The sequence below is a fragment of the Sminthopsis crassicaudata genome, chromosome 2, assembly GCF_048593235.1.
Source record: "Sminthopsis crassicaudata isolate SCR6 chromosome 2, ASM4859323v1, whole genome shotgun sequence".
In the NCBI taxonomy this organism is placed as follows: Eukaryota; Metazoa; Chordata; class Mammalia; order Dasyuromorphia; family Dasyuridae; genus Sminthopsis; species Sminthopsis crassicaudata.
The window spans coordinates 49,579,445-49,603,850 of record NC_133618.1 but is presented as its reverse complement, the minus strand read 5'-3'; the positions used below and the strand labels follow the sequence as shown (position 1 = coordinate 49,603,850).

The 24,406-nt window shown below is 44.2% G+C and overlaps 1 protein-coding gene across 13 annotated transcripts in view; it reads right to left on the bottom strand.

The window, feature by feature from the left end:
• Positions 1-24,406, bottom strand: part of CBFA2T3 (CBFA2/RUNX1 partner transcriptional co-repressor 3) — a 192,039-nt gene that overhangs the window by 29,037 nt on the left and 138,596 nt on the right. For 6 of the 13 annotated variants that reach the window (XM_074286185.1, XM_074286190.1, XM_074286186.1 and 3 more), the window contains 3 exons: positions 10,690-10,836; positions 2,041-2,118; positions 1,177-1,290 (listed from right to left, as the gene is read on the bottom strand). In XM_074286185.1, coding sequence (XP_074142286.1) covers positions 1,177-1,290; positions 2,041-2,118; positions 10,690-10,836 — 339 coding nt within the window. Of the gene's footprint in view, positions 1-1,176; positions 1,315-2,040; positions 2,119-10,689; positions 10,840-24,406 lie in introns of those variants that run through there. The other 7 variants (XM_074286184.1, XM_074286187.1, XM_074286188.1 and 4 more) reach the window with 4 other exon arrangements.

The window sequence follows — 24,406 nt, the reverse complement described above, 5'->3', positions numbered from 1 at the left end:
AAGAAGCGAATATGCACAAATAAGCTACAGACAGGAAAAACAGGAAGTAGGGAAGGGAAGGAAGGCAAAGGAGAGATCGAGTGACTTAGTGTCAGATGTGAAATTGGAACTCAGATCCCCCTAATTTTGAGACAGACACTTTATGTACTCCCCCGCTGCCTTTCTCTGTTGTTTGCTTTCCAGGGGTGTTTTGTCCCAAAGTCAGCTTGAATGATACCCGAACAATCTAACAGATATTGTTTCTATAGAATTGGTACAATGTGTTTAAACATTAAAAGTAATCTGGTCATAATACGGTTTGGAAGAAGCAGTGGAGTTAGGTTAGATAATATCTAGATCTAGATATTATCTATCTAGAGGGCCCTTAGTTTGGGATTAAGATGATTCTAAGATGGAGGAATGTCAGGTGAAGTAGAAAGAAGCAGGAATTGGAACCTAGATTCTAATCTCTGCTCTTCATCAAGGTTGGACAAGTTTTTCTTCTTTTTCTGGCTCCTGGTTCCCTTCTCTGTAAAAGGAGAGCTCAATTAAATGTTCTTTGAGTGTGGAAGCCCTTTCTGACTCTGACATTCGACCCAGTCATGAATTGGGTCTCCCAAACAACATGGCGGCTCTTTGGTGTACTTAACTCATATAGAGGGACTAGTTAAGGAGGGATTATCTTTTATCAAGAGATTTGTTCCAGGGCCACAGAAAATTAAGGGAAGAAAATCCCCATAAGGTCAGCTCCATTTCTTTACTTCCCTCTCCAAGGTTTTGTCCAGAGTAGTTTTAAAATAGACTCAGAAGATCCTTTACTGATAAACTAATTATCTCTCCCTGTATCTCTCTCCTGTCTAGAACCACAAGAAATACAGACATATATAGTATGTGTGCACACAGACACACACAGAGACACACGTACATATCCAAAAGCAAGACTAGCAACTGTGAAGACTCAGCTAAGATATACTCATCCATCGCCAAGGGAGACATCACCGAAGAGGAACGGAGTTCCCACTGCTTTGCTCAGATGCTAATTCTGAGAAGGGCGGCCGCCACTGTGTCCAGACTGGTCTGTGCCCTCCCGGAAGGCTCCCTCCCATTCCTTGGCTCCTCGGGAGCTGTCCTCCGGACGGTCCGAGGAGACCGGTGCTACCTTGGGGCTCTTTCTCTCCCTTCTGCTCGCTTACTAACCTTGCCCGCCGTGTTTGGGTCGTCCTGGAAGCCAGCAGCCCTGCCTCTCCCGTGCCTGCTCAGGTTCGCTCCCGCTCGCACTCGCTCTCTCGCTCGCTCTCTCGCTCGCTCTAGCTGCGGGGTAATATCAGCAACTTGCTAAAGAGACGCCGAAAATAACCACATAGCCACAACTGCTTTTATTCCAGTGACAGGTGTGTTACTAAGTTAAACTCCACACATGTCCCCTGGCTGAAAGTCGGTGAACACAAGCTTGCATCCTGGTGACTATCCCAATACCACCCGTGCCTGGAGTCCAATCTAAGAGGGGCGGATTGGAAACAGGGAAACCCCACAAGGTGCCTGGTGAGGTAGCTCGCTAAGCTGCAGGTTTCTAGCGACCCTTGCCATCCACCCTGCTGCCTCCTAACGTAGCAGAAGAAAGCTCCTCTCCGGCTAAGGAGACGAGAGCGTTTCCAAGGAGTCTGAGGGGGGAGAATCTGGCCCCACTTGTTGACAAACATCCCTTCCCTCTCTGCCACAAAGACCAAAAAGACCAAAAGAAGAAAACCAAAGGGGACCAAGAGAATAACTACCCTTCCCCCTCATTCCCAATGTCAGTGACCTTGCCGTGTCCTACTGTTCTCTCCCCTGCTAGTTCCTGAAGGGCCGAGGATCAGAATTTAGCTCTGTATGGATGGCCCGTTCAGACCACTCCCTGGGCTCTTGGAAGGTGCTCTGGGATGGGGATGAAGGAATGGGAGGGGGTAGGCCAGAGGGATCCTTCCTCTTGCTCTCATTTGGCAGGGATGACTCAAAGGTATGTCTCACTTGGGTCTCCCTCAGCCCCTTCTCCTTGGGATTAATTTTGATTATTTTACTTACAAAGACAGACCATAGACCACTTCAAGCAGCCATGAAAGCGGCCAGGGGGCAGAAACGTGGGAGGCCCATCTTCTCGATCTGTAAGCAAAATTAAAAAAAGAAAAAGAAAACAAAAAAAAATATGCTGTCAGGAAAAGTTGGGAGAGGCAGGTTGGGGGGTGGGATGGGGGCTTACTGTGCCTGATGGGGACAGTGCCGACACTTCCCTGCCCTCCCCTGCTCCTTCCCTGGACAGCATTTGGGGAATATGGAGGAGAATCATAGGGGTCTTTGTCAGTGAGGATGGGAGTTGTACCTGCTGCTGTCTCCTGGCTCTGAATTTTTAGATAAGGCACAAGGCCCTGGGCAGAATGGAAGAAGAAGAAGGTGGGTTTTTGAAATGCTCTATGAAAACTAAAAAGTTTTTTAAATTTTCCCTCTAGTGAGTCCCTTGTATTACCCACCCCACAGGCACTTCTCTTAAAGCTAGGTTAACTTTTAAAAACTGTCTCCTGGGAACTGAGTCCCATTCTGGGCCAGGAAAGTAGAGGCTGCAAACTCAAGAAAGCATGGGAGGAAGGTTGTGCTGGTTTGGATGGATTCAAGGATGGATTTGTCAGAGAGAATTTTAGAAAACATTGATTATGAGCCGAAAAGAGGCCAAAGGAGGAAGGTAACTCCTGGTATAATGCCCAGTACAGCGCCTGCCAGAGGGCACAGCTGTGATTTCACTGGCACAGGGAACTCCCAGGTGGGGAAATCCTCTCTGCCAATGGAGGAGGCACCTTTTCTATGGCACACTACCTCAGAAAACCATTTTTGGCCACGGATGATGTGGACATTTGTTTTGTTTGACTATACATGTTTATCACAAGGGTTTCTTTTTTTCTTTTCAATTGGGGGGAGTCAATTCAATTGTTCATTGAGTCATAAATTTAAAATAAAGCAAAATGATCATTTAAATTTAAAGAGTTACCTAGGACAATGAGAAGTTAAATTACTTTCTGAGACCACATAACTTGTATTTGTTAGAGCTCTGAACCTTGGTTTCTCTGGTTTCCAGGTTTGCTCTCAATCCACCACACTGGTTCATGCTAGGTACACAGTAGTCACTTAATGAATGTTTGAAGGATTGATTGAAGACCAAGAGATGGTAAGAAGAGCAGTGCCTTCTTTTTTCTGGACTATCCTCATTTCTTCTTTCTGGACTATCCTCATTTCTTCTATACCCAGGCCCTGTTTACCCAGTTCCTCTTAACTCTGCCTTTTCCCTCTGCCCTCCATCATCCCCAAACTACCTATTACACTGTAACTTAAAGAGGACCCCACTGCCTTCATATCTTCATCCCACAGTCCTTCCTCTACGTCTTGTAGTTCTGAACCCTCTGCTCTGGGACTGCTCTCTCAAAGGTCATCGATGACTTTCTGATTACTAAATCTGATCATCCTCAGCCTTGACCTTACCACGGGCCACCCCCTCTTCCTGGATACCCTTTCAGCTCTGGGCTTCCATGACTGGCTCTTTCCATTTATTTTTGACGGCTCCTTCTCAGCCTCCTTTCATCGTTCCATTCTTGTCTCAGAAATATGGGTATCTTCCACTGTATTGTCTCCCACTCTTCTCTTTTCTCCCAATCCTTTCTCACTTACAGATCTGATCTATATCCGTGGAACTAATACCCATAAGCACAATAATTCATTAAACCTTCACTTAAAGACCTTAAAAGAACTTGGATAACTGCACCCAGTTGGCATTCAACTAACAGAGAAGGCACGTAAGTGGTGCTAAGGATAGAGCTTTAGGACTGATTTTTTTTCCTGAGGTAATTAGGGTTAAGTGACTTGCCCAGGGTCACACAGCCAGGAAGTGCTAAGTGTCTGAGGTCAGATTTGACCTCAGGTCCTCCTGACTTCAGGGCTGGTGCTCTATCCACTGCACCACCTAACTGCCCATAAGTCTGAATTCTAATCTGCCCTTAGACATTTACTATCTATAAAATAGGTATAATAATAGGTAATAATAGTCCCTGCCTATAGATTGAACCTGAGACTTGTTTGAATTTCATTTGCTCACTGGACAGCTTCATGGCACCGTTTCATACCTCCTTCAAACTCAACATTGCCCAAACAAGACTCTTCTCTATTCCCCCAACCTTCCTTGTTTCCAGCTTTTCTCTATTCTCCAATAATTGACGTCAATTCTGCTGCCACCATATTTCTTCCATCTGTCTCCTTTGGTCACACAGCTACTACTTTTGAGCTACAGTAACAGTTTCCTACATCGCTATTATTCAATTGGTTTTCACTCATGTCTGACTCTTCCTGGCCCCGCTTGATGTTTTCATGGCAAAGATACTGGAGTGGTTGGTTGTCTCCTTCTCCAACATGTCCCCATTTTGTAGATGAAGAATTGAGGCAAATAGAGGTAAAGTGACTTGTCCAAGATCACACAGCTAGCAAGCATCTGAGGTTAAATTTGAACTCAGATCTTTTTGGCTGCCAGTCCAGGGCGCTATCTATTGAACCACATAGCTGCCCCTCACCGGATCATGCTCTGCTCAGAAATCTTCAGTGGTTTCTTATTATCTCTAGAACTGGCATTTAAAACTCACCCACCTACTTTCCTACCTTTCTTTTGTGAGTACCACTCACATACTGTATAGTCTAATGCGAATGCTCTAAAAGCTATTTTCTGATCTCGGGTTACAGGCTCCTGTCCTCCTGCCCCAGTCCTCCCTCAACCCTGACCTCCAGAATTCTCCTCCCCCAAGGCTCTGCTCATGGGCATCCTCTTGGCAAAGCTTTTTCTAGAGTCTCCATTCGAAAGTATCATCTCCTACTTTGGATTTCTTCTTTGATCCCATCATTTTCTACCCTGCATCATACTTAACCATGCACACTGGGCAGCGCTCTCTCTCTTAGAATGTAAGCTTGTTGAGGGCAGGGTCATACGTCATCAGAATCTTTGGAGCAGTGGTGCCTTGAGCCTCCTCTGAGTTTAATCCAAATTTACTGAATGAGAGTGCTGAATTCTAATTTTGGGGTGGGGTGGGCAACTTGGGGAGCACCTGCCACTCTCTGAAACTGCTCCCCCCAATAATCCATCCCTGAGCTGTTTTCAGCCTTCTGGGCATCCAGGCGTCTGAAGTGGTTAACCACTAGGCTTTTAGGGTATTAAATGATTTAGAGAACAAATCTCTGGCCAGATCCAAGGCAGTCTGTGGCTGGAGTAGAAGCAGCAGATTTCAATGTTTACCATAAAAGAGAGAAAAATAACCATTTATAAAAGGACCACCTGTCTGTCTTTCCTTACTCCTGTGTACTTTAAACACAGTGTCCTGGCTCCAGTAAATTGGCCACAGAAAAACTAGGGAGCTGAGTGTATGGAATTCAGGCTAGGAAATGTTCAGAGATGAAGAATGGGGGAGGGGAAGAGGGGCATGGACCCAGGGATGTACACACACACACACACACACACACACACACACACACACACGCACGCACACACAGCCATCACATCTGTTCCAAAGCTTGGATTAAATGTAAAACCCATCAGATCACAGCTTATCAGAACTCAATTCCTAATTAGGGAACATCTGGCTTCCAAACTAACATTTGCACTGACTTAGACCACTGGCCAAGCAGGGGGAGGAGAGAAGGGAATGGGAAAAAGACCCCCATAAGATTGCTTAGAAGCAGGGACTCACACTGTGAGGAATAAGCCACTATTGGTTTTGGAGGCAGATCGTCTGGGTTCGAATTCTGGAAATGACACTCACTTGCTAAGGGTAGATTTTTTTTTTCCCTCTCTGGGCCTCAGCTTCTTGATGTATGAAATGAGGGGGCAGACTTTATCAGGAGTTCTTAATCCTTTGTATATTGTATACCCCTTTGGGAAACTGGTGAAGCCTCTGGACCCCTTCTTAGAACTACAATTTTAGGGGCAACTAGTTGTGTATGGATAGAGCACCAGGCCTGAAGACAGGAGGACCTAAGTTCAAATCTGGTCTCAGACACTAACACTTCCTGTGCTGACCCTGGGCAAGTGGCTTAACCCCAATTGCCTCAACAACAAAAAAATCACCATTTTAAATACATAAAATAAAATCCATAGAATTACAGAGGAAACCTATTAGATTGAAATGTAGTTTTCCAACATCAAAAAAAAAATAAAAAAGTTCACAGGTCCCTCAGTCAAGGTCCCTTGGACTAGATATTCTCTAAAGCTCCTTTCTAGTTATGAATTATCTGATTTTATGATGGACACTCAGAATAAGAAAGGCCCAAGAACATTCCTTTCAAACCCTGCTCAAAGCATCCTTTCCAAGTGTTCATTCAGCCTCCATTTAAAAGCCTTAAAAGAATCTGGATAATTGCACCCAAGTGGCACTCTGCTAATACAGAGGCATCTAGGTGGTACTATGGATCTGAATTCAAATCTGACCTCAAACATTTACTATTTGTGTAAGCCTGGACAGGGATTGTTTGCCTCAGTTTCTTTATCTGTAAAATGGGGCTAAAAACAATAATACCTAATTTCTAGGATTTTTATGAGGATCAAATGAGATGATATTAGTCAAGTGCTTAGCACAGTGCAGTGCATATAGTAAGTGCTCAATGAATGTTTATTCCCCCTTCATTCTCATTTGAGTAGAGTCTTAATGAATGAATGCATGTAACTGTCAAAAGTATTATTCCACTCGTAGTCTGCCTCCCCCTCCCCATACCCTGATGCTTCTCCTTGAATTCAATTCAATTCAATTCAAGCAAAGAAGTAGTGTTGATCTCAATTTAGGCTAATTTTTTCACTGCTATCAAAAACTTCCTGTTGTATTACAGAAGAAGGGGGGAGAGCTTTCCAGAGCACCCAGGGCCAGAGCAGGGCTCCTTGGCTATGGTTAAGGTAGAGCGGCATGAGCCGTCCTGTGCTTTCCTCTTCCGAAGCACCCAGTGCAATTGTGGTAGCAATGATTTTTGGACGGAGAATGGGAAATGTGGTTTCTAGTGTGTAAAACAATAATTAGCGTCCATCTTGTTCTTTCTTATCAGACTGGAGGCTCCCTGGGAACAGGCTCTGGGAAGGTGTTGTTCCCCTTATTAGAACATTGCATCCCACACAATAGAAGCTGAATAAATGAACTGATGTTGCTAATCCGGCTCTGCCATTTGCCATGTCTGGTAAACTTGCTTCTACTCTCCGGGACTCAGTTTCCTCATCTAAAATGAAAAGGTAATCTATTATGAGGGCGGTGAGGGCATTCCTTATGACATCCTTGGTAGAGTTGACAAGGGCCACTGGTTAGCCAACTTTCACAAAAGGCAAGAAGCTAAGGCTCAGAAAAAGTAGCCTGTTCATGGTCACAAACCGGGAGCAAGGGACCAGGTTTGGTTTTTCAGCTCTAGACCTAGTGCCTCTCCCCTTCTAACCAGCCTCTCGATTTCAGATTGAATAGTCAGTCATCTAAGGTCCCACTGACACTCTGTGTATTTTAAGTCCTTTTAAGGAAGGTGCCTTCCAGCTGTTAACCTTCTAGGAGACTTGGGAAACTCCACAGGGATATTTAAAATCTAAGCAATTTTGTAGAAACTCCCTTTCCCAGGCAAAGGGGAGAGAAGGGAGGATAAGGCAGAGTGCTTAGCAATCTGGGGGCACAAGACTCTCAGGGGGACCTCACATCTAGAAAAGGAGTCTGAGAAAAGCATAAGGCTCAGCTCATCCCAGAGCACCTTGGGCCCATGATCTCCTGCCAAGCTGCCTCCTCTACAGCTGGGCTGGCTAGGGCTGTACCAGCGCTGCCCGAAGTAACCTAATTGTTTACTTGGGCTGCCTTCCTGTATTGATTAAAATGTTTGTCGGTGAAACCCATTCAATAAAGTTCTCCTTCAATTATCTCTTTAAATCTTGATGCCTCTAACCCAGTGGCCAGGAGCCTGGGGGAATGGGGTTGGAGAGGAGAAGGAGGAGGATGCTAAAGTCCATCCATCAATAGCCCTTCTGGAGTTTGAGGTGCGGACATCTGCCAACGCACAGCCTCCAGAACCTTGGGAATGGAAGGGACCTCAGGCCTCCACTGAAGTGTAACCTTAACAAGTCATTTATCCAATCTGGATTTATAAAATGAGGGGCCACTGATGATCTCCAAAGACCCTTCTGAAAGACTTAGCATCCTGTTCCTTCAGGACTATTGAGTCTGCTATGCAAAGGGGTCCTGGGACGGGGGGAGGCTCCAAAATTTGGTGAGATCAGAATTAACCAACGATCTAAAGATTTAGAGATGCAAGGGACTTCATAAGTTGGCAATGGAGAGAGATTCATAGACCAAAGATAAGGGTGAGAATTTTGATCCCATCTTCTCTATGAGGAAAAATGGGGTGATACAAGCTCATCGACAAGGTCTCTTGCCTTATTTTTTTCTCCTCTGTAAAATGGACACAACAGTGTCAGGCAAGGCATTTATTAAGTACCAAACCAGATGGTGATAATGACAGAATATTAGTTTTGTGTTTTAAAGCTTGCAAAGCACTTGACATCAGTCTAGTAGTTTATTTGATCCTCCTGGAAAAACTCTGGAAGGTAGGCATTATATCTTTTAAGAAGGTAGAAGAGGAATTTTTTTTTAACAGAAGAGGAAACCGAGGCTGAGAAAGGATTGAAACCCAGGTCTTCCTGACTCCCAATTTGACACTCTGTCTTCTATGCTACCTAGATAGATGGGGATTCCAATCCCCAACTCTGGGTCACTTTGCTAATCCACAGAGCAGTTGCCAATCTCTGTTGAGGAGGGTGAAGAAGTCTTTTCAGAAAGCTATTCCATAGTCATCATTTCCACAAAGTTGACAGGAGGGTTATCCTCCCAATAACATCACTATTAATTACTTCATTCTACCCCATTCTTCATGGTAAAAAGGTCATTTTTGCTACAAAGGTCAAAATATAATCCTTTCATTTCCCCAGAAATCCTCAAAGAATGATTTTGATACCTAGAACTTAGGTAAGGATATGGAAAACAAGAGATGCTTCTGGGAGATCTGCTTATTCATTTGGAATGGGTATGTGTCCCAGGGAAGTCAAAGGCAGAATTGTACCCAATATTAATAGTAGTGACTTGTGGGGAGCAAAAAAAAAACACAAATGAGAAATATCAAAGTAGAATTTCAATGATATGGGAAGAACTAAATAAACTGCTGATAGAATGTGATAGAATACTATCGCTATAAGGAACGCTGAATAGGAAGAATGCCCTTCCCAGAGTGAAGTAAGAACCACCATTACAGCAACATGATCAGTGATATGAAGGAAAAGAATCCTGACTTTTAATCAACTGAAACGACTCATCTTAACCTAGGAAAACAGATGAAGAAATACCCTTCTCTCCTTTCTGCAGATGTGGGCAGCCAACAGTCTGGAAAGTCATGTATCCCACCGGAAACAGGGATCAGATACAAATTAATCCTGTTTCATCATTTTCATCCAGCATAAGGCAATGAATCAGGGAGGTATGTATCAGGAAATGATTGGGGTATGTAAAGAAGCGAAACCTTTTTTTAAAAATGGGTGTGAGAACAGATCTCCTTCTGAGCATAGTGCTCTGGCACAGCCGAGGTCCTGCCTGAGGCACTAGGTCATGTGGTCATCCAAGAAGAATGACCAAGCACTCCATAGAGTATTATTTTTGGCCACCTTTGGGGATTCCAGACTGAATGCCACATATATAGGTGAATACTGATTCAAGCACTCAGTAGGGCATTATTTTTAGTGGTCTCTTTGGGACTCCCAAAGAAGGCTGCATGTAAGTGGAGACTGACTAAGCACTCAGGAGGACATTATTTTTGGTAGCTCATTTGGGGATCCCAGACTGAAGGCTACATTTAAGTGAAGACTGACCAAGCACTTGGTAAAGGCATTATTTTTGGTAGCTCCTTTGGGGATCTTAGGCTGAATGTTATATTTAGGTAGAGACTGACATTATTTTTAGTGGTCTCTTTAGGATTCCCAGGCTGAAGACTGGATATAGGTAAGCCCAGTGATTTTCTACAGCCTTAAAGGGCCAGGGGTAATATCCCCTTCTAATATCCTTCACCTTGAAATTAGCCTTTTTTTCTATTCAGAGAAAATCTATTAAGTGCGTCCTTTGTGCCAGGCACTATGCTAAGCACTGGGGATACAAATATAAGCCACTTGGCTGGTTTCAGTTCTTAAGGAACATCTCTTCTAATAGGGGGAGATAACAGAGAACTGGAAAGGGAGAGAAGTTCTACATGCTCACATGTTATAGAGGTGGCCAGAGTCCTGGTTCTGAACAAGATGAGATTAAAAACAACCCGTCCTCAGCATGTTCCCTTGTCCAGGACACTCACAGGCAGTTCTAATTGCCTCTTTTCAGAGGTGAGGAAATGGAATTTCCATAACTTGACAGTTCTCATCAGGAAGAATGGCTTAGCCCAATGGAAATAGTTCAGACTGAGAAAAAAGAGAACTTAACTTCGCCCAGGCTCCATCACTAACTAGCTGTGTGTCTATCAGCAAATAGCTTCCTCTTTTGGGGCCTCAGTTCCCTCATCTATAAAACTTCTTGCCAGCTCTGACAATCCCCCACATTGCACGTGCCTCACCATCATGGCGGCTCCCACCTTGGTCCCCTGGGGAAGGTGAATGCAGGTGCTACTTACTTGTGTTTGGTGTGAAGGAAGGGTGGCGGGTGGCTCCCTGGGTGACGGCTGGAGGTGGGGGAGGCATGCTGGGGGGGGTCGACCTGGACTGCGTCTTCACCTCAGCCGGTGAGTCGGGCATCGTCGCTGTCTTCTGCTCCGTACTATCTGCTGGGGAACAGCCGGAGAGGGGGAGGAGGAGAAAGAGAGAGGGAGAGCGGTGGGTGAGTGTGGAGAGCCCAGATAGCCCGCTGGTCTCCGCCCTCTCCCCAGGTGTCAGCCAGCAGTCATCCCCGGGGTGAGCATTCAGGTGGCAGGTTCCTAGTGCAGCAGCCGCACTGTGGACACCTGGGCAGGCCTGCTTCCAGCAAATCCACCAGCCTGCCCCCAGCTCCTAATGAAAGAACCCTTCCCGCCCATCATCTTAATTACGTGTGCCCATGCAACGCCCAAGACAAGCACCAGGTGCTCTCACAGGGGATGCCCAGGCTACTGCTGGGCCAGGGCTCCAGGTGACAGCTTGGGGATTAGAGGCTCCCATTTTTCTTAATGACCGGAGAGGCAGCAGCCACTGGGGGGGGGGGGGGTTCTGGCATTAACTCCTTCCCTGCCGCTTCTCCCTTCTTGATATTGACTCTTTGGACAGCTGAGCAAACTCCAGGGTGAGGGAGTCCCAGGGGGCTGCTGGGGATCATGGGAGCTGAGGAGGGGATAGAGCCAAAGTAGGCTCAGTGTGCTTCCTCAGGGGTTTGGGGCCCTGGAAAAAACTCTGGCACAGAACGTAGGAGGCTTGAGTTTGATCTCGGGAAGGAATGCCAACCAAGGTCCCTTCTAGTTCTGATGTTTGAGGGTGGGACAAGAAAATTCCTTAAAATCTTCTGAGAAATAAAAGTAATGACTCACCCACTCATCACACTTTAAAATCTATTTTCCTCACAACTATAAGGTACTTAAGAATAACCCACTTCAGTTTTTGCCTTTTATTCTGATTTTTCTCTCCAAACATGAATCATAATATGTAAATATTATGTAAACATGTAAAAATTTGCAAATACGTAAAAATGTAAAAAATGAAAAATATTTAAAATGAATGTACGTGTACAATAAAATGTTGCTTTTTGTATGTAATTGGGGGGAAAAAAGAATAACCCACATCTTATCTGAGAGAGAGAGAGAGGATGATAGATGGAATCCAGTCTCTGAGGGCTCTGTGACCCTAAGAAAATCCTTTAACCTTTCCATGCCCTCCCCCTCCAATAGGCAAACAAGTGGAAATGGGGGCTACAAAGTGAAACATAAGAAGCTACAGACTGACTTAGAAAACCACATGTTAGGGGTATTTTTATTTTTTTGGATTTTTATTTATTTTGCTAAATATTTTCCAATTATATCAGACTGCTGGTTCAGAGTATTATGGGCCTCATGTGGGCTGAGGGCTCACATCTCTGCCCCCGGCAACTCTTTAAGACGGTAATTGTTGAGTTGTATCCGACCCTTTGTGACCCCATTTGATATAACACCATGGGGTGTATGTGTATACATAAATGCAGACACATACACACAATGCACATAATACATGCACAGAGCTCTATATAAATATAATCACATGCACGCATGTGTATGTGCACAAATACATACACACATGCACACTAAATATATGTATAATATATAACTTCATATATATATAATATATTAAATGTATAGATATTTAATCAATTAACATATTTAATAACACAATAATATACCACATTATATTATATGTATCTACTACATTATGTAATATAATAACATAATTAAACATATACATGGACATGTAAGCATATACCTACATATATACATATATAAAACACACATATATCTATACGTCTCATCCTTCTCCTTTCACAGACGACAAACTGAGGGGCAGAGGTGAGCTTCTCTCTCCGATCCCGGCAGATCTGACTTGTGGCCCAGTCAGTTGGCAGAACAGCGTGAGGAGTGGGGCAGCCTTGCCTCGGAGTTGGAAGGGCCTCAGAAAGCATTTAGTCTGATCCTGTTCTAGCACAGATCCCAACCAGAGCCCATACCACTTCTTTTAAAACCCAGGGATGGGGAACCAACTCCCTGGTCAGACAGCCATTTCCACTTTGGAAAACGTTCCATTGTTGGAATTTTTCCTCAGGTGGAATGCACTAAATTTGCCTCCGTTGCTCCTAATTCTGCCCTCGGAGGCCAAAAAGAAAATGTCCAATTTGTTTTTTTCCTCCAATCTAAACAGCCCCAGTTTTCTTCAAAAAATTCTCATACAGGGAGGGCTTTGGGCCCACCGCCATCTTATTTGTCCACTGGAAACCATCCAACTTGTTAAGAGGTTGCTTAATGGGCAACTAACCCTTGGCCTATTCTTGCATGAGGAAGGGAAAAGCAGCCAGCTTTTCGGGTATGACTCTCTCTTCTCCTGGATTACTCTGAGAAGTATCAAAATGAGACCTGTCTGGGGCTCATGGGCCAGCAAGGAATATGGGGAAACTGAGTCTGTCAGGGGCAGGATGCTCAAATCTTAGACAACTTTCTCCTAAGGGGACATATACCTTCCTCCCCTCTCCCCACCGAAGACATAAGGGTACACACGAGAACAGTGGAAATTCACGCATAAATACTCAGTTTTAGACTGTTGTTCACGCTCATGTAGCCTGTGTGGGACCCCATAATATTGGCTGGCTCCTCCACTTTTTTGTGAGCCCCTGGGTGTATATTATCTTGCAGTTAGTGTTGGACCTGGAATCAGAAAAACCCTGATTCAAAACTGATCTAAAACACCACTTAACAGCTGTGTGACTCTGGGCAAGTCAACCTCTATCTGCCTCAGTTCCCTCCTCTGTAAAATGGGGATGATAATAGTATCTATCTCCCAGTGTTGTAAAGATCAAAAGAGAATCTTTGCAAATTTTAAAATGCTCTACAAACACTTGCTTTAAAAACAAAAAGCTGATTCCAAACCATTTTCTCGTCTTCCCCAAGGAAAGGAGGGACTTTCTAGCAATCAGGGTTGTCCAGTGTGCCTTGTGAGGTAATGAGTTTGTGGCTAGGAGAATTCAAGCAAGAACTGAAACACAGGATTTAAAGCCAGTACAGTAGAGTACCCTGAGAAGAATATGGCCTCTGGAATTGGGAAAGTGTGTTCAAATTCTAAAGGTGATGTGTGTAATTCTGGTATGACCGCGGGCAAATCACTTTACCTTCTGTGCCTTAGTTTACCCAACTGTAAAATAGGTGAGTAGGGGAAGGGTTGCACCAGATTGCCTTTGAGGTCGCTTCTAGCTCTAAGTACGTGAGATACCTCACATTTCTATAGCATTTTCAGATTTGTGTAGCCCTGTGAGGGAGCCTCCCAGGAGTATTCATATTCCCATTTTAGAGAGAAGGAAACTGGGCACCTGTTAGACATGAAGGAAAGAGGATTCCTACAATGGGAGGGGAGAGGAGGCTGCACCCAGCTCCTGATGCCCTTTCACCTCTGGCACAAGACACCAAGCTGGCACCTCGGGAGGGCAGGGACGGCCCGGGGCCACGCTGGGCCCACAGAGCCGGGCGCTCCCCATCGGCTCCGTGGGACGGACGGTCTGGCTGGCTGGGTGAGCCCTGGAGCACGAGCGTGGAGGAGGGCACCCAAGCAGCGGCGACCAGTAAACAGATCCCAGCTAAACAAGCTCTGCCCCAGCACCTGCTGCCCCATCAGCTGCGGCCGAGCTGCCGCCCCTCCCCCTCGCTGACCGCCCTGCCGCCCCCTCCCTGCGGCCCTCCCCCACCCCTGTCTGCGAGGACTCGCTACTCTGATGGCTCAGCACATGTGTGGCCACAGCTGTGGGGATCCGTCAAAGGGTTATGCGGCTGGCCCCGGGCCTTCGGAGCCCCACCGAGGACCAAACATGGAAAACCTCGCTTTGCCGTGTGTGCACTGCCGGCCAGGAAGGCCCTGCCAGCATCTGGGGGAAGGCGTCGCTGCCCTCGGGGGCTCAGAGGCCCACGGGGCGTGTTTCTGGCCTGGAGGCCGCCTTAGCCCAACATGGTCCTGCCTGATCAGCCCCAGTGCTCCAGGACCAGCCCTGAGACAGGGTCTGTCTCATAGTCTCAGACTTCTCCAGAGCAAGACCGACTCTCTGGGCATGTCTCTGTTTGTTGTCCTCTCCTCTTTTCCCTTCCCTCCCCCCTCTCCCTCCTCCTTCCTTCTCTCCTTCCCTCCTCCTTCCTTCTCTCCATCCCTTCCCCCCTCTCTTTCCCTCTCCCCTCCCTCTCTCCCTCCCCCATCTCTCTCCCTCCTCCTTCCTTCTCTCTCTCTCTTTGTCTCTGCCTTTTCTGTTTCTCTCATCCTCTCCTCTCTCACACCCTCTTCTTCTCTTTCTCTCCTTCATATCTTCCTTTTTTCTCTCCTCTCTCCTCCCTCACCTCTGTCTTTTTGTCTCTCTGCGTCTGTGTCTGTGTCTGCCTCTGTCTCTCCCTCCCTTCCTATGACTTTAATTTCACAAAACCCATGGGAACAGGCAGCCATGGATGGATAGTGAGAAGTCCCATTTTACAAATGAGGAAAGTAAGACTCAATGAGGTGTGGGAGATTGTCAGAGAGAGAAGAGCAGTGGATACAAAAAACCTGGGCTCTATAATAATAGGTCTCTAAGAATAAAAAAGTACTTTCTACATATTACCTCATGTGTACTCACAAAACCCTGTGAGATTGAAAATAGTACAGTGGATATCACGATTCCCATTTTCTATATTCAATAACTGAGGCTCAGTGATTGTCTAGAGTGTGGAATTGGAATGAATTCTTTCCTGGCTCCAAATCCAACACTTTTATTCTTAAACCAATTAAAACCAATGGGCAAGGAAGGCCATGAGCTCCAGAACTGGCAACCTCTCCCCCTCCTCCACCTGCCCTACTTCCAGCCTGGCCCTGGAAACCATTATCCAGAGGAGCCAGGCTGCCATCTTCACCAACCACCACCATCACCTGCTGACCAGTGCTGCCATTAGTGGCAGGCTAGCTGTCCTGGCAGAAGCGCTGAAGAAGAGAGGAGGGAGCATATGGTAGCCATAATTTTACCCAGGCAGATTAAATGAACTCAACTGATGCTTCTCCTAAATCCCTGGTGGAGAGAAGCCAGAACCCTGAGCCCAAGAACCTTGGGGATGTCAGAGCCCTGGGCTCCATCTGTTCCTGCTTCCAGCTTGTCCCCTATAGACATTATCATCATATCATCATCACCATCATCATCATCATCACCACCATCATCATCACCATCATCATCCCCTCTACTATTTAGATAACACCTTAAGGTTTACAAAGCAATTTACAGATGCTATCTCGTATGAGGCTCACAATAGCCCTATATGGGTAATACTATTATCATTCCCATTTTACAGATGAAGAAACTGAGATTGAGACAAAGTGGTCTGTCACATAGTTAATGTATAAGGTAGAATTGGACATAGGTCTTCTTTCACTGTACCACAGCAATGAAGGGATTAACTCTGGTGGCTAAGAGACACACTATCCCCACTACCACAAACACCAACCACTGACCAACTGCCTTAATGGGCAAGGAAGCCCAAAAGTCTTAGCAACATTCTTATGTCCAATCTTACAGATGAGAAAACTGAGGCTTAGAACACTGAAATGAACCACCTATATCATACAGGTGGTAAGTTCCCAGTAGCAGCAGCATTCCCACCTAATTCCAGGTGGCCCCCAAGCCACAGTCCAGGGAGGCTACCCTCATGCAGGCTGGAACTGGCAATTGCATCTCCGGGTGGGGCAGTCCCCTTAATCACAGCTACTAAAGACTTGAAATGAAAATTACTGTCAAATGGTTAACATCAGAAATAGTATGTTTTATTGATGAAAAAGACATCGAAGAAGATGCTATTAGCATCTGACTTTGCACCTAATGGACCAAAGGACCTTTTCTTCTGACTTGTAGCTAAAACCTTGCATATATGTCCTTTCCCCTTATTAGAATGTGAGCCCTGAAAGCAAGAATTATTTTGCCTTTTTATTTATATCTGGCACTTTCCACAGTGCTTTACATGTTTTAAATACAGGATTATTCACTCATTTAGTACCCTAGCCTAGCTATGACATATTTAGCTATATGAGCTTGGACAAGTCATTGTCTCCATTGGGTCTCATTTTCTTCATACCTAAAATGACAGGTCTGGGCTACATGATCTCTGAGGTCTCTTCTAGATCTAATATTCCATAGTTATGTGCCTGGTCATGTAGGGTCTAGATTGGAAGCCGAGGCTCCTGAATCCTAGACCAGCATTCTTTCCCACCACATCATACTACTGGTAATCATCAATGTTACTTTCATTATCTCCTCCATTCAAAAAAAACCAAAACACAAAACTTTAGTGGGGTCCTTATTTTTTTAATCTTTTATTTTTTCTAACTACATGTAAAAACAATTTTTAAAAGAAATTGAATTCCATTCTTGCCTTAACACTCTCCCCTGCCCCCTCATTGAGAAGGCAAGCAATTTGATACGCTATTTCTTTTTTAAAAAATCGTTATTTTTATCTTTTTAAAAATATCACCTTCATTTCTAAATGTGTCCTCTGCTTTCTCTACCCTAAGAACCATCCCCTGTGACAAAGAATTAAAAAAAGGAAAACAGCAACATAGTAAAACTAATCAGTAAAAAGTGGAGCCCAACAATAATTTTGTGCCCATAATCCCCCACCTCTTTGAAGAAGGGAGGGAAGTTCATAATCATAGCTTTTCTTCAGGACCAAGCTTGATCATTATCCTTTTTTAAAAGCCAACTTTTAAAATTAATACCAAAAATGGACATTTTTATATATGTATTAAAGCAGAAAGTCATGACATGTGTGAAACCATTAAAATATATTATATATAGCCTGCTTTTAAAAAGTATAAAATATAAAAAAGTATATAATAAAGTCATCATGTTACTTTTGAAACCAGTTGGCTTGAAAGGATTTGCTTTTGAACTTTCTTCTTTCTGTGCATTAAAAAAATGTTACAATAAAGATTGTTTTTTGGGGGCAATTGTTGGAGGCAACATTATCATTAACCCCCAAAATCTTATCCTCTGATTGAGAAGAAAAACAAAACCTTTAAAACCAATATGCATAGTTAAGCCAGACAAATCCATCTTTAAACATTGAGTTAAACATCTCTTTACCTTGAGTCTAACACCTCTAACAGGAGGTGGACAGAATTGTTCCTCAATCCCACTTTGTACAAGAAATTTTTCCCATCTCTCTCTCTCTCTGTGTGTGTCTCTCTCTCTCTCTCTCTCTCTCTCTCTCTCTCTCTCTCTCTCTCTCTCTCTCTCACTCTCTCTCTCTCTCTCTCTCTCTCTTTCTCTCTCTCCATATATATATGTATAAATTATATATATGTATAATTTATATATGTATATGTGTGTATATATACATACATACACATAAAGATACATATATACATATAAATCTACATGTGTGTATACACATATACACAACCACAACCATAGAGTTAACAGTTCTTTAAATTCAATTGCCAGCTCCATGAACAGAAAGAATATTTTCCCCTCCTTCCTCCCAACCCTTCTCCCAGATGGCAAGCAATCCAATATATGTTATACATGTTAAAATATATGTGAAATCCAATTTATGTAAACATATTTATACAATTATCTTGCTGCACAAAAAAATCTGATCAAAAAGGAAAAAATGAGTAAGAAAACAAAATGTAAGCGAACAAAGAGTGTGAAAATGCATAGCCTATTTCTAATCAAGCCAGTCTCCTTACTTGCCATGAATATACCATATTTTCCCTTCCTTTCCACTTCAACTCACATTGTTCATTATCCAGCATGCCTTTTACTCTCTCCTCTGCTTATCCATATCCTACCTTTCTTGACTCCTCTGACCTTCAGTAATTTATTTCTTCTCTTCTCTGAACTAGTCTGCACCTGTTGTCTTCACCACATGAATTAGCCCTTGCCTTTATTATTTATCAATAGTTTCATAAGTCACAACAAATATTATGTCTTAGACATTCATGGATTACCCACAACCCCTAATGGAGAGCCTCCCATACAGTAAACACTCACTGACTGATTGCTAAGTTCTTGGAGAACAATGTAGGGCTTTTGTCCTAGTCCTGTGGCCTGGCCTGGCCCAGGGTCTGGGCCTTCTTGCCATTTTGGGAGCCTGTAAGGACTAACTCAAATAGAAGAGGTTGTTTGGGAGACAGATGAAGTCAATGGTTTCTCCCAGCCAGCTGCTTTTTTCCTCTGGTCAGTGTGCTGTATGTATGTAACCAGAGATGTCACGAGCTCAAACTGTGGTCAGCAAAGTGATCACCAAGGGGATAGGAGTCACCCCAGAGACTCACACCCCTCCCTTGCCATATGGCTTGTCTATCTCTGATTCCAAGGCAGAGTTGCTGTCTGTAAAAGGGAGGCAGAAGAAATGCAGAATGCAACACTGACCCTTTCCTTAAGCACAGGATCCCCCAGCAGAAATTGGATACAGCAGAAAACATCGGACTGGGGCCTTCCTCAAGGCCATCCCAGAATTTGTGTAGAGGACCTGGGGGACATAGGGGCAATCTGGACCTGGAGGTTCTAGGGAAAAGGAAACAGACCCATTAAATGTCTGGTTTGACCTGATCTGATTTCCAGCCTCCATTCATTCCTTCCATAAATATTTCCGGAGCTCATAATATGTATGGTAAAGTAGAAAGAGTGCTGATCCTGGAGCAGTGTGCTCGGAATCCTGAGGCCTGAATTTGAATTTCATTTTGTTCAAAAGTCACTTAGCTTTTTGGGGCCTCAGTTTCCTCATCTGTAAAAAAGGTTTTGTCAGAGGATTTCCAATCTCCCTTCTAGATTGTGATCTATATTTATATGCGAGGGTTACTCAAAGATACTATCATAGGGGGCAGCTAGGTGGTGCAGTGGATAGAGCACCAGCCCTGAAGTCAGGAGGATCCAAGTTCAAATATGATCTCAGACACTTAACACTTCCTAGCTGTGCAACCTTGGGGAAGTCACTTAATTCCAATTGCCTCAGCCAAAAAAAAAAGTCACATTTCAGAGATCATTTTGTGATAGGACTTAAATTCTTTGAGGGCAGGGACTATTTGCAGATATAGTTGCTGGCACTTAGAAGTCACTTAAAACATGCCTACAGATTGGTAACTGATTGACTGGTCTTGGGTATGAACACTTTCTTCAATGACAGATTGTCAGCTTTCAGTGACAACATTTGAGAGTTTCTATGAAGGAAAAAACCATCACTCTTCAGCTAAACTGGTGGCAATTCTCTCCAGCCTTAAGTGAAGACAGACATTCATGGGAGGTTCATCACCAGGACCAAGCCCTAAGCCTTAACCTGATAGACATAATTTATGTCTAATCTGAGGATTCTAAGTTGTTAGCAGAGTCCCCAAGGGACTAAGTTAGTGAGTTAAGTGGCTTTCCATAAGAATTTCAATTTCCCTCTCTATTTTTTTTTTTAAAGAAGAGACCCAAGACTTTATGGAGCAACATCTTGATTTGTTCAAGAAGTAGCTTTAAGCAAAGCAGACAAACAGAATCCTCTCTTTTTTCCAGTCATTGAAGTCCAATGGCAAGACAAGAGTCCCCCAGGACACAGAAGATGACCTTGGTGCTTTTGGTGACTCAATAAGTACAGAGCCCATAAAGTCATTTGCTATGGCAACTGCAAGTGATGATGAGCTAAAACTTCTAACTGAGTTGTCTAAGTTGATAATCTTGTATGGCCTGTGCATGATGTTATAAATAGCCAAATGGTCCCTGGCAGGGAAAAGGTTCCCAAGTCCTGCTCTAAGCCCGTTTCATCCATCTTCCTGGTTCTTAGAACAAATTATTCTCTTTTGTCCATTCTGCTGGAAGAAATCTTCGAATGGTTGGAGTAGATGTTCCCCTAATTCACTGATAGGTTTAAGGCTTGTCAACCTGGCTTAGCCTGGCAGGGGACACAGTTTACCAAGATGTAGCTACTGTGTATGCTACAGTTTGTTGGAGCCACAGATGAACCACAGGTAGATGAGCTCTCTCTCTCTCATACTAGAGGTACCAGTCTTCCCTGAACACCCCACATACTCCATAAACCCTCAATATCCCCATCTATAAAATGGACATAATGACACCTAGAGAATCTTACCTGTCACAATTGTTGTGAATTCAATAGATATTGCATTTTTTGGTAAGCCTTAGAGAGTCTCATAAATATCACCTATTTTTATTACTACACTGTTTTGTATTTTAGAATAATTTCTTTTCTTTTCTCCCCAATTGGGCGATATGAGAGCTGAAATCAGGATTTATTTTTATTGTATTCCTAACCTGGATCGGGCAGAGAGTGATTACTCAACAAATACTTATTTGCTTCATTGATTGAATGATTGATGTCCATTTAGAAAATTTCTCTCATTAAGCTTCTGGTTCTCCTCCTTAACTATAAATAAACACATTTCTTACTGAGCAAGGGAGCCTCTTTCCTTCCCTTCTCTTCCCCCATTCTGGGGAAATCTTAGTCCTGCATTTATTTGCTTACCATTGAGAAAGTGACAGCAGGCCCCGAGCTGGGCCAAGTTCAACAGACCTCAGGGGACAGGCTGCCACTGAGAGCCCCCACAAGGCTCCATCCCTAAACAGGAGATCTGGAACTAGGACTGGGGAAGGGCCAAACAGCAGCCCCACTATTCTAGGCCTTCTAATTAGTTTCCCAGACAGTGGTAGCCTTGTCTGGGATTAGGCCTCCTGTTTCCTGCCTCCCTCTACCTCTTTTAAGTCCCCCTCCCCTCCAGTTCTTCAGCCAAGGTCAGTTTCCAAGTCTGGTGAAAGCTCCCACTTTCCAGACCCAAAGCATCCTGCTGTGGAGAAGGCTTTGGATGGGGGCCAACTTGAGTCTCAGTTCCTGGACAACCTCGCCACCCTGTCGGCCAGCAGACGGCTGACTGCCATCCATGGCGGGCCGACTTTACCTGTTATAAATCAACCTTGAACAGAGACTTTGACTCTGTCTCGGGATGCATTACCCATCGGCAGACACTGCTTTCTGCAGCTGTATTCTCTGTTATTCCCATCGCTTGCAAGACGGGACAGCCAGGGAGAAGAAGTTGGGCAGCTTAGTTCCCTGGGTTCTTTTTTTGAAGAGGTCAGAACAGCATCCAGAGAATGAAGTACTAGTCTTCTGGGAGGCTGCCTGGAGGGAGGGCCGACTTTCCATGGCCACTTTTCCCACTAGGCTGAGAGGAATGGGAGGTCCTAGAACTGCATTGCATAAATGCTGGCCTGGCCCAAGTTCCTGGAGGCCCCTTCCCTTCCCCTTTTTCCTTGGGTGTAACCCTCTCCCATGTTGCATTAGGCTAAAATCGAGGTCCACATCTGCCCCCACAAATCCTTCTTTGCCCTTTCCAGTTTCTTAGAATCAGTGTTATCAGTGACCCCAAAGTCTTTCAAATGACCAGCCCTCAAACTGTGGAGTCACCTTGGGGTTTGCTTTCTATCTACTCCAAATGTCTATGACAAGAAAGGTTATAAGGAAGGGGCTGAGTAGAAAGATCAATAGGTTGGGGACTCATAGAACCCCAAGAAGGTCCCTCAGGGATCATTTAATTCAAAGATTTTTCATCTTGATCTGCAAACCCCCAAGACTTCTGGAGATTTCCAGGGCTCCATGAAATTGGTTTTAAATATTTTGATAGCTGTATTTCAGTAGAATTGGTTTGCAATCCTACGCATTTTATTTTGTGCATTAAAAAGAAAAACCATTATTCTGAGAAGAGATCTCTAAGTTCACTAGGCTGCCAAAGAGAATTAAGACACACAAAAAGGATCAAGAACACCTGATCTAAGCCAACCCTCTCATTTTGCAGAGCTAGAAACAGTGGGCCAAATAGTTTAAATTTCCTAAGGCTCCAGTTAGTAAGTACATCTAGGATTTGAAGTCAAGTCTTCTTATTCCAAATCTGGCACTCTTGCCACACTCAAGCAATCAACAAGTATTTATGAAACACCTACTGTGTGCCTGGCATAGCACTGAGCATAATGCTAAACTATGTCTCTAGTTCTGCTGTCAAATGAGGTTTTGTATGTCCTGTTTCAGACAGGTTCAAACTGTGGCCTCCAAGAAGCAAGCAGAAGCAATGGCGGCCAGTCCTCCCTCTGTTTACAGCTGCCCTTGCCCAATGCCCGCTGATTTCCATGGAGAGCATCCAATGAGAGGTCTTGGCCAAGGATGGCCCTGGGCACTGGAGGGAGCAAGTTTTAAGTGTTGGAAGGATCTGGTGCCAGCTGGCAAGGGCACTGTGAGAACGGGCACAGAAACACTTTACTGAAGGGAGTCATGCTTTAAAAGCCAGCCTAATGGTAAAAGTGGGAGTGATGAACATTGGGTTATAAACATGGAAGAAGAGGGCGGGGAACTAGATGTAAGAACACAGCTTCCTCCTTTTGATCATATTCAAGTCTATGGAAGAGGCAATACCCATGCTCCTTTGCATAACAACTATGTAGTTTCAACAGGCACACTGAGAAGTTCTCAAAGGGAATGCTGGGTCTTTTGACTTCTTTCACCTAGGCACTATGATTAATCTAGCTAGATCTTTTTGCCTCAGAGGATATTAAAAAAATCAGAGAGAAGAGAGACCCAGAACCCATGGGAAAACAGGAACCATATAAGCCATCACCTGTCTTTTTGTGGGCCCCAGAGTAAGTACTGGTTTCAGGCCAGAGAGCAGTTAGGTTCTAGCTCTATTTCTGGAGGCTGCTTCCCTGCCAAAGCCTTAGTTCTTTGATAAATGGACCACTGCAGCTTTGAATTGGTGAGTGGTTTGGGGGGCACTATGCAGGAGGAGAGGAATTCTTAAATTAGTCCCAAATTCAGCTACAATTGGTCAGAAGATCAGGGGTTCGTGTACTATAGGGGATGTTATTTGGATCCATTTCGAGTGACAAATGTAGCCATCAACAATAGCTTCAGGAACTTCCAATGGGCTCTTTGAGATATGACAACAGGTGGCCAGAAATGTCAAGTATTTATGAAGCACCTACTGTGTGCCTGGCACAGTACAAGCACAGAAAAGAAAGACAGTGTTCTACCATCAAGGAGACATGGGTTGTTGGGTCCAAAGAACCAGGGAGAACTCAATCTGTGTCCTTTTCCCCAAATGGAAGTTCTATGAAGAATTCTCTAAGGAGCTCGTGATGAAAGGGAGCTCTATTCTACGGAACCTTACTAAGGGGCTCCAGGGACTGAAGCTGTTTAGATTTGCCAGTTTCCCTTGGGTAGGTTGAAACATCTAAATTTTCTTTTCCATCTTACAGTGCATTGTTCAGAAGGCTTCCAGCAATGTCTGAGAAAGAAAAGATTCAATTTGGAGTCAAAGTCAGTCATGACTGAAAAGCTTCTGAACAAATAAGGATTTTAAAGTTTGCCAAGTACTTTCCCCACAACAATCCTGTAAACTATTATCATCCCCATTTTACAGACTGAGGCTCATGAAGTCAAGTGATTATCTCTGTGCTTGTGTCTTTGATTCTACTCCTTGTCTACTCCAGTCAATCATTCCTTTCCTCTCTTTAAGCTTTAATTGCTCCCCTATAGCTTCCTTCCCTGATATCCACATGTTTCCAAGCCTCTCTCATCCTCAAATAATATTTCCCTTGATGCTACTATTCCTTCTCTTATCTTTTTTCATGTTTACGCTCATTTCTATTTG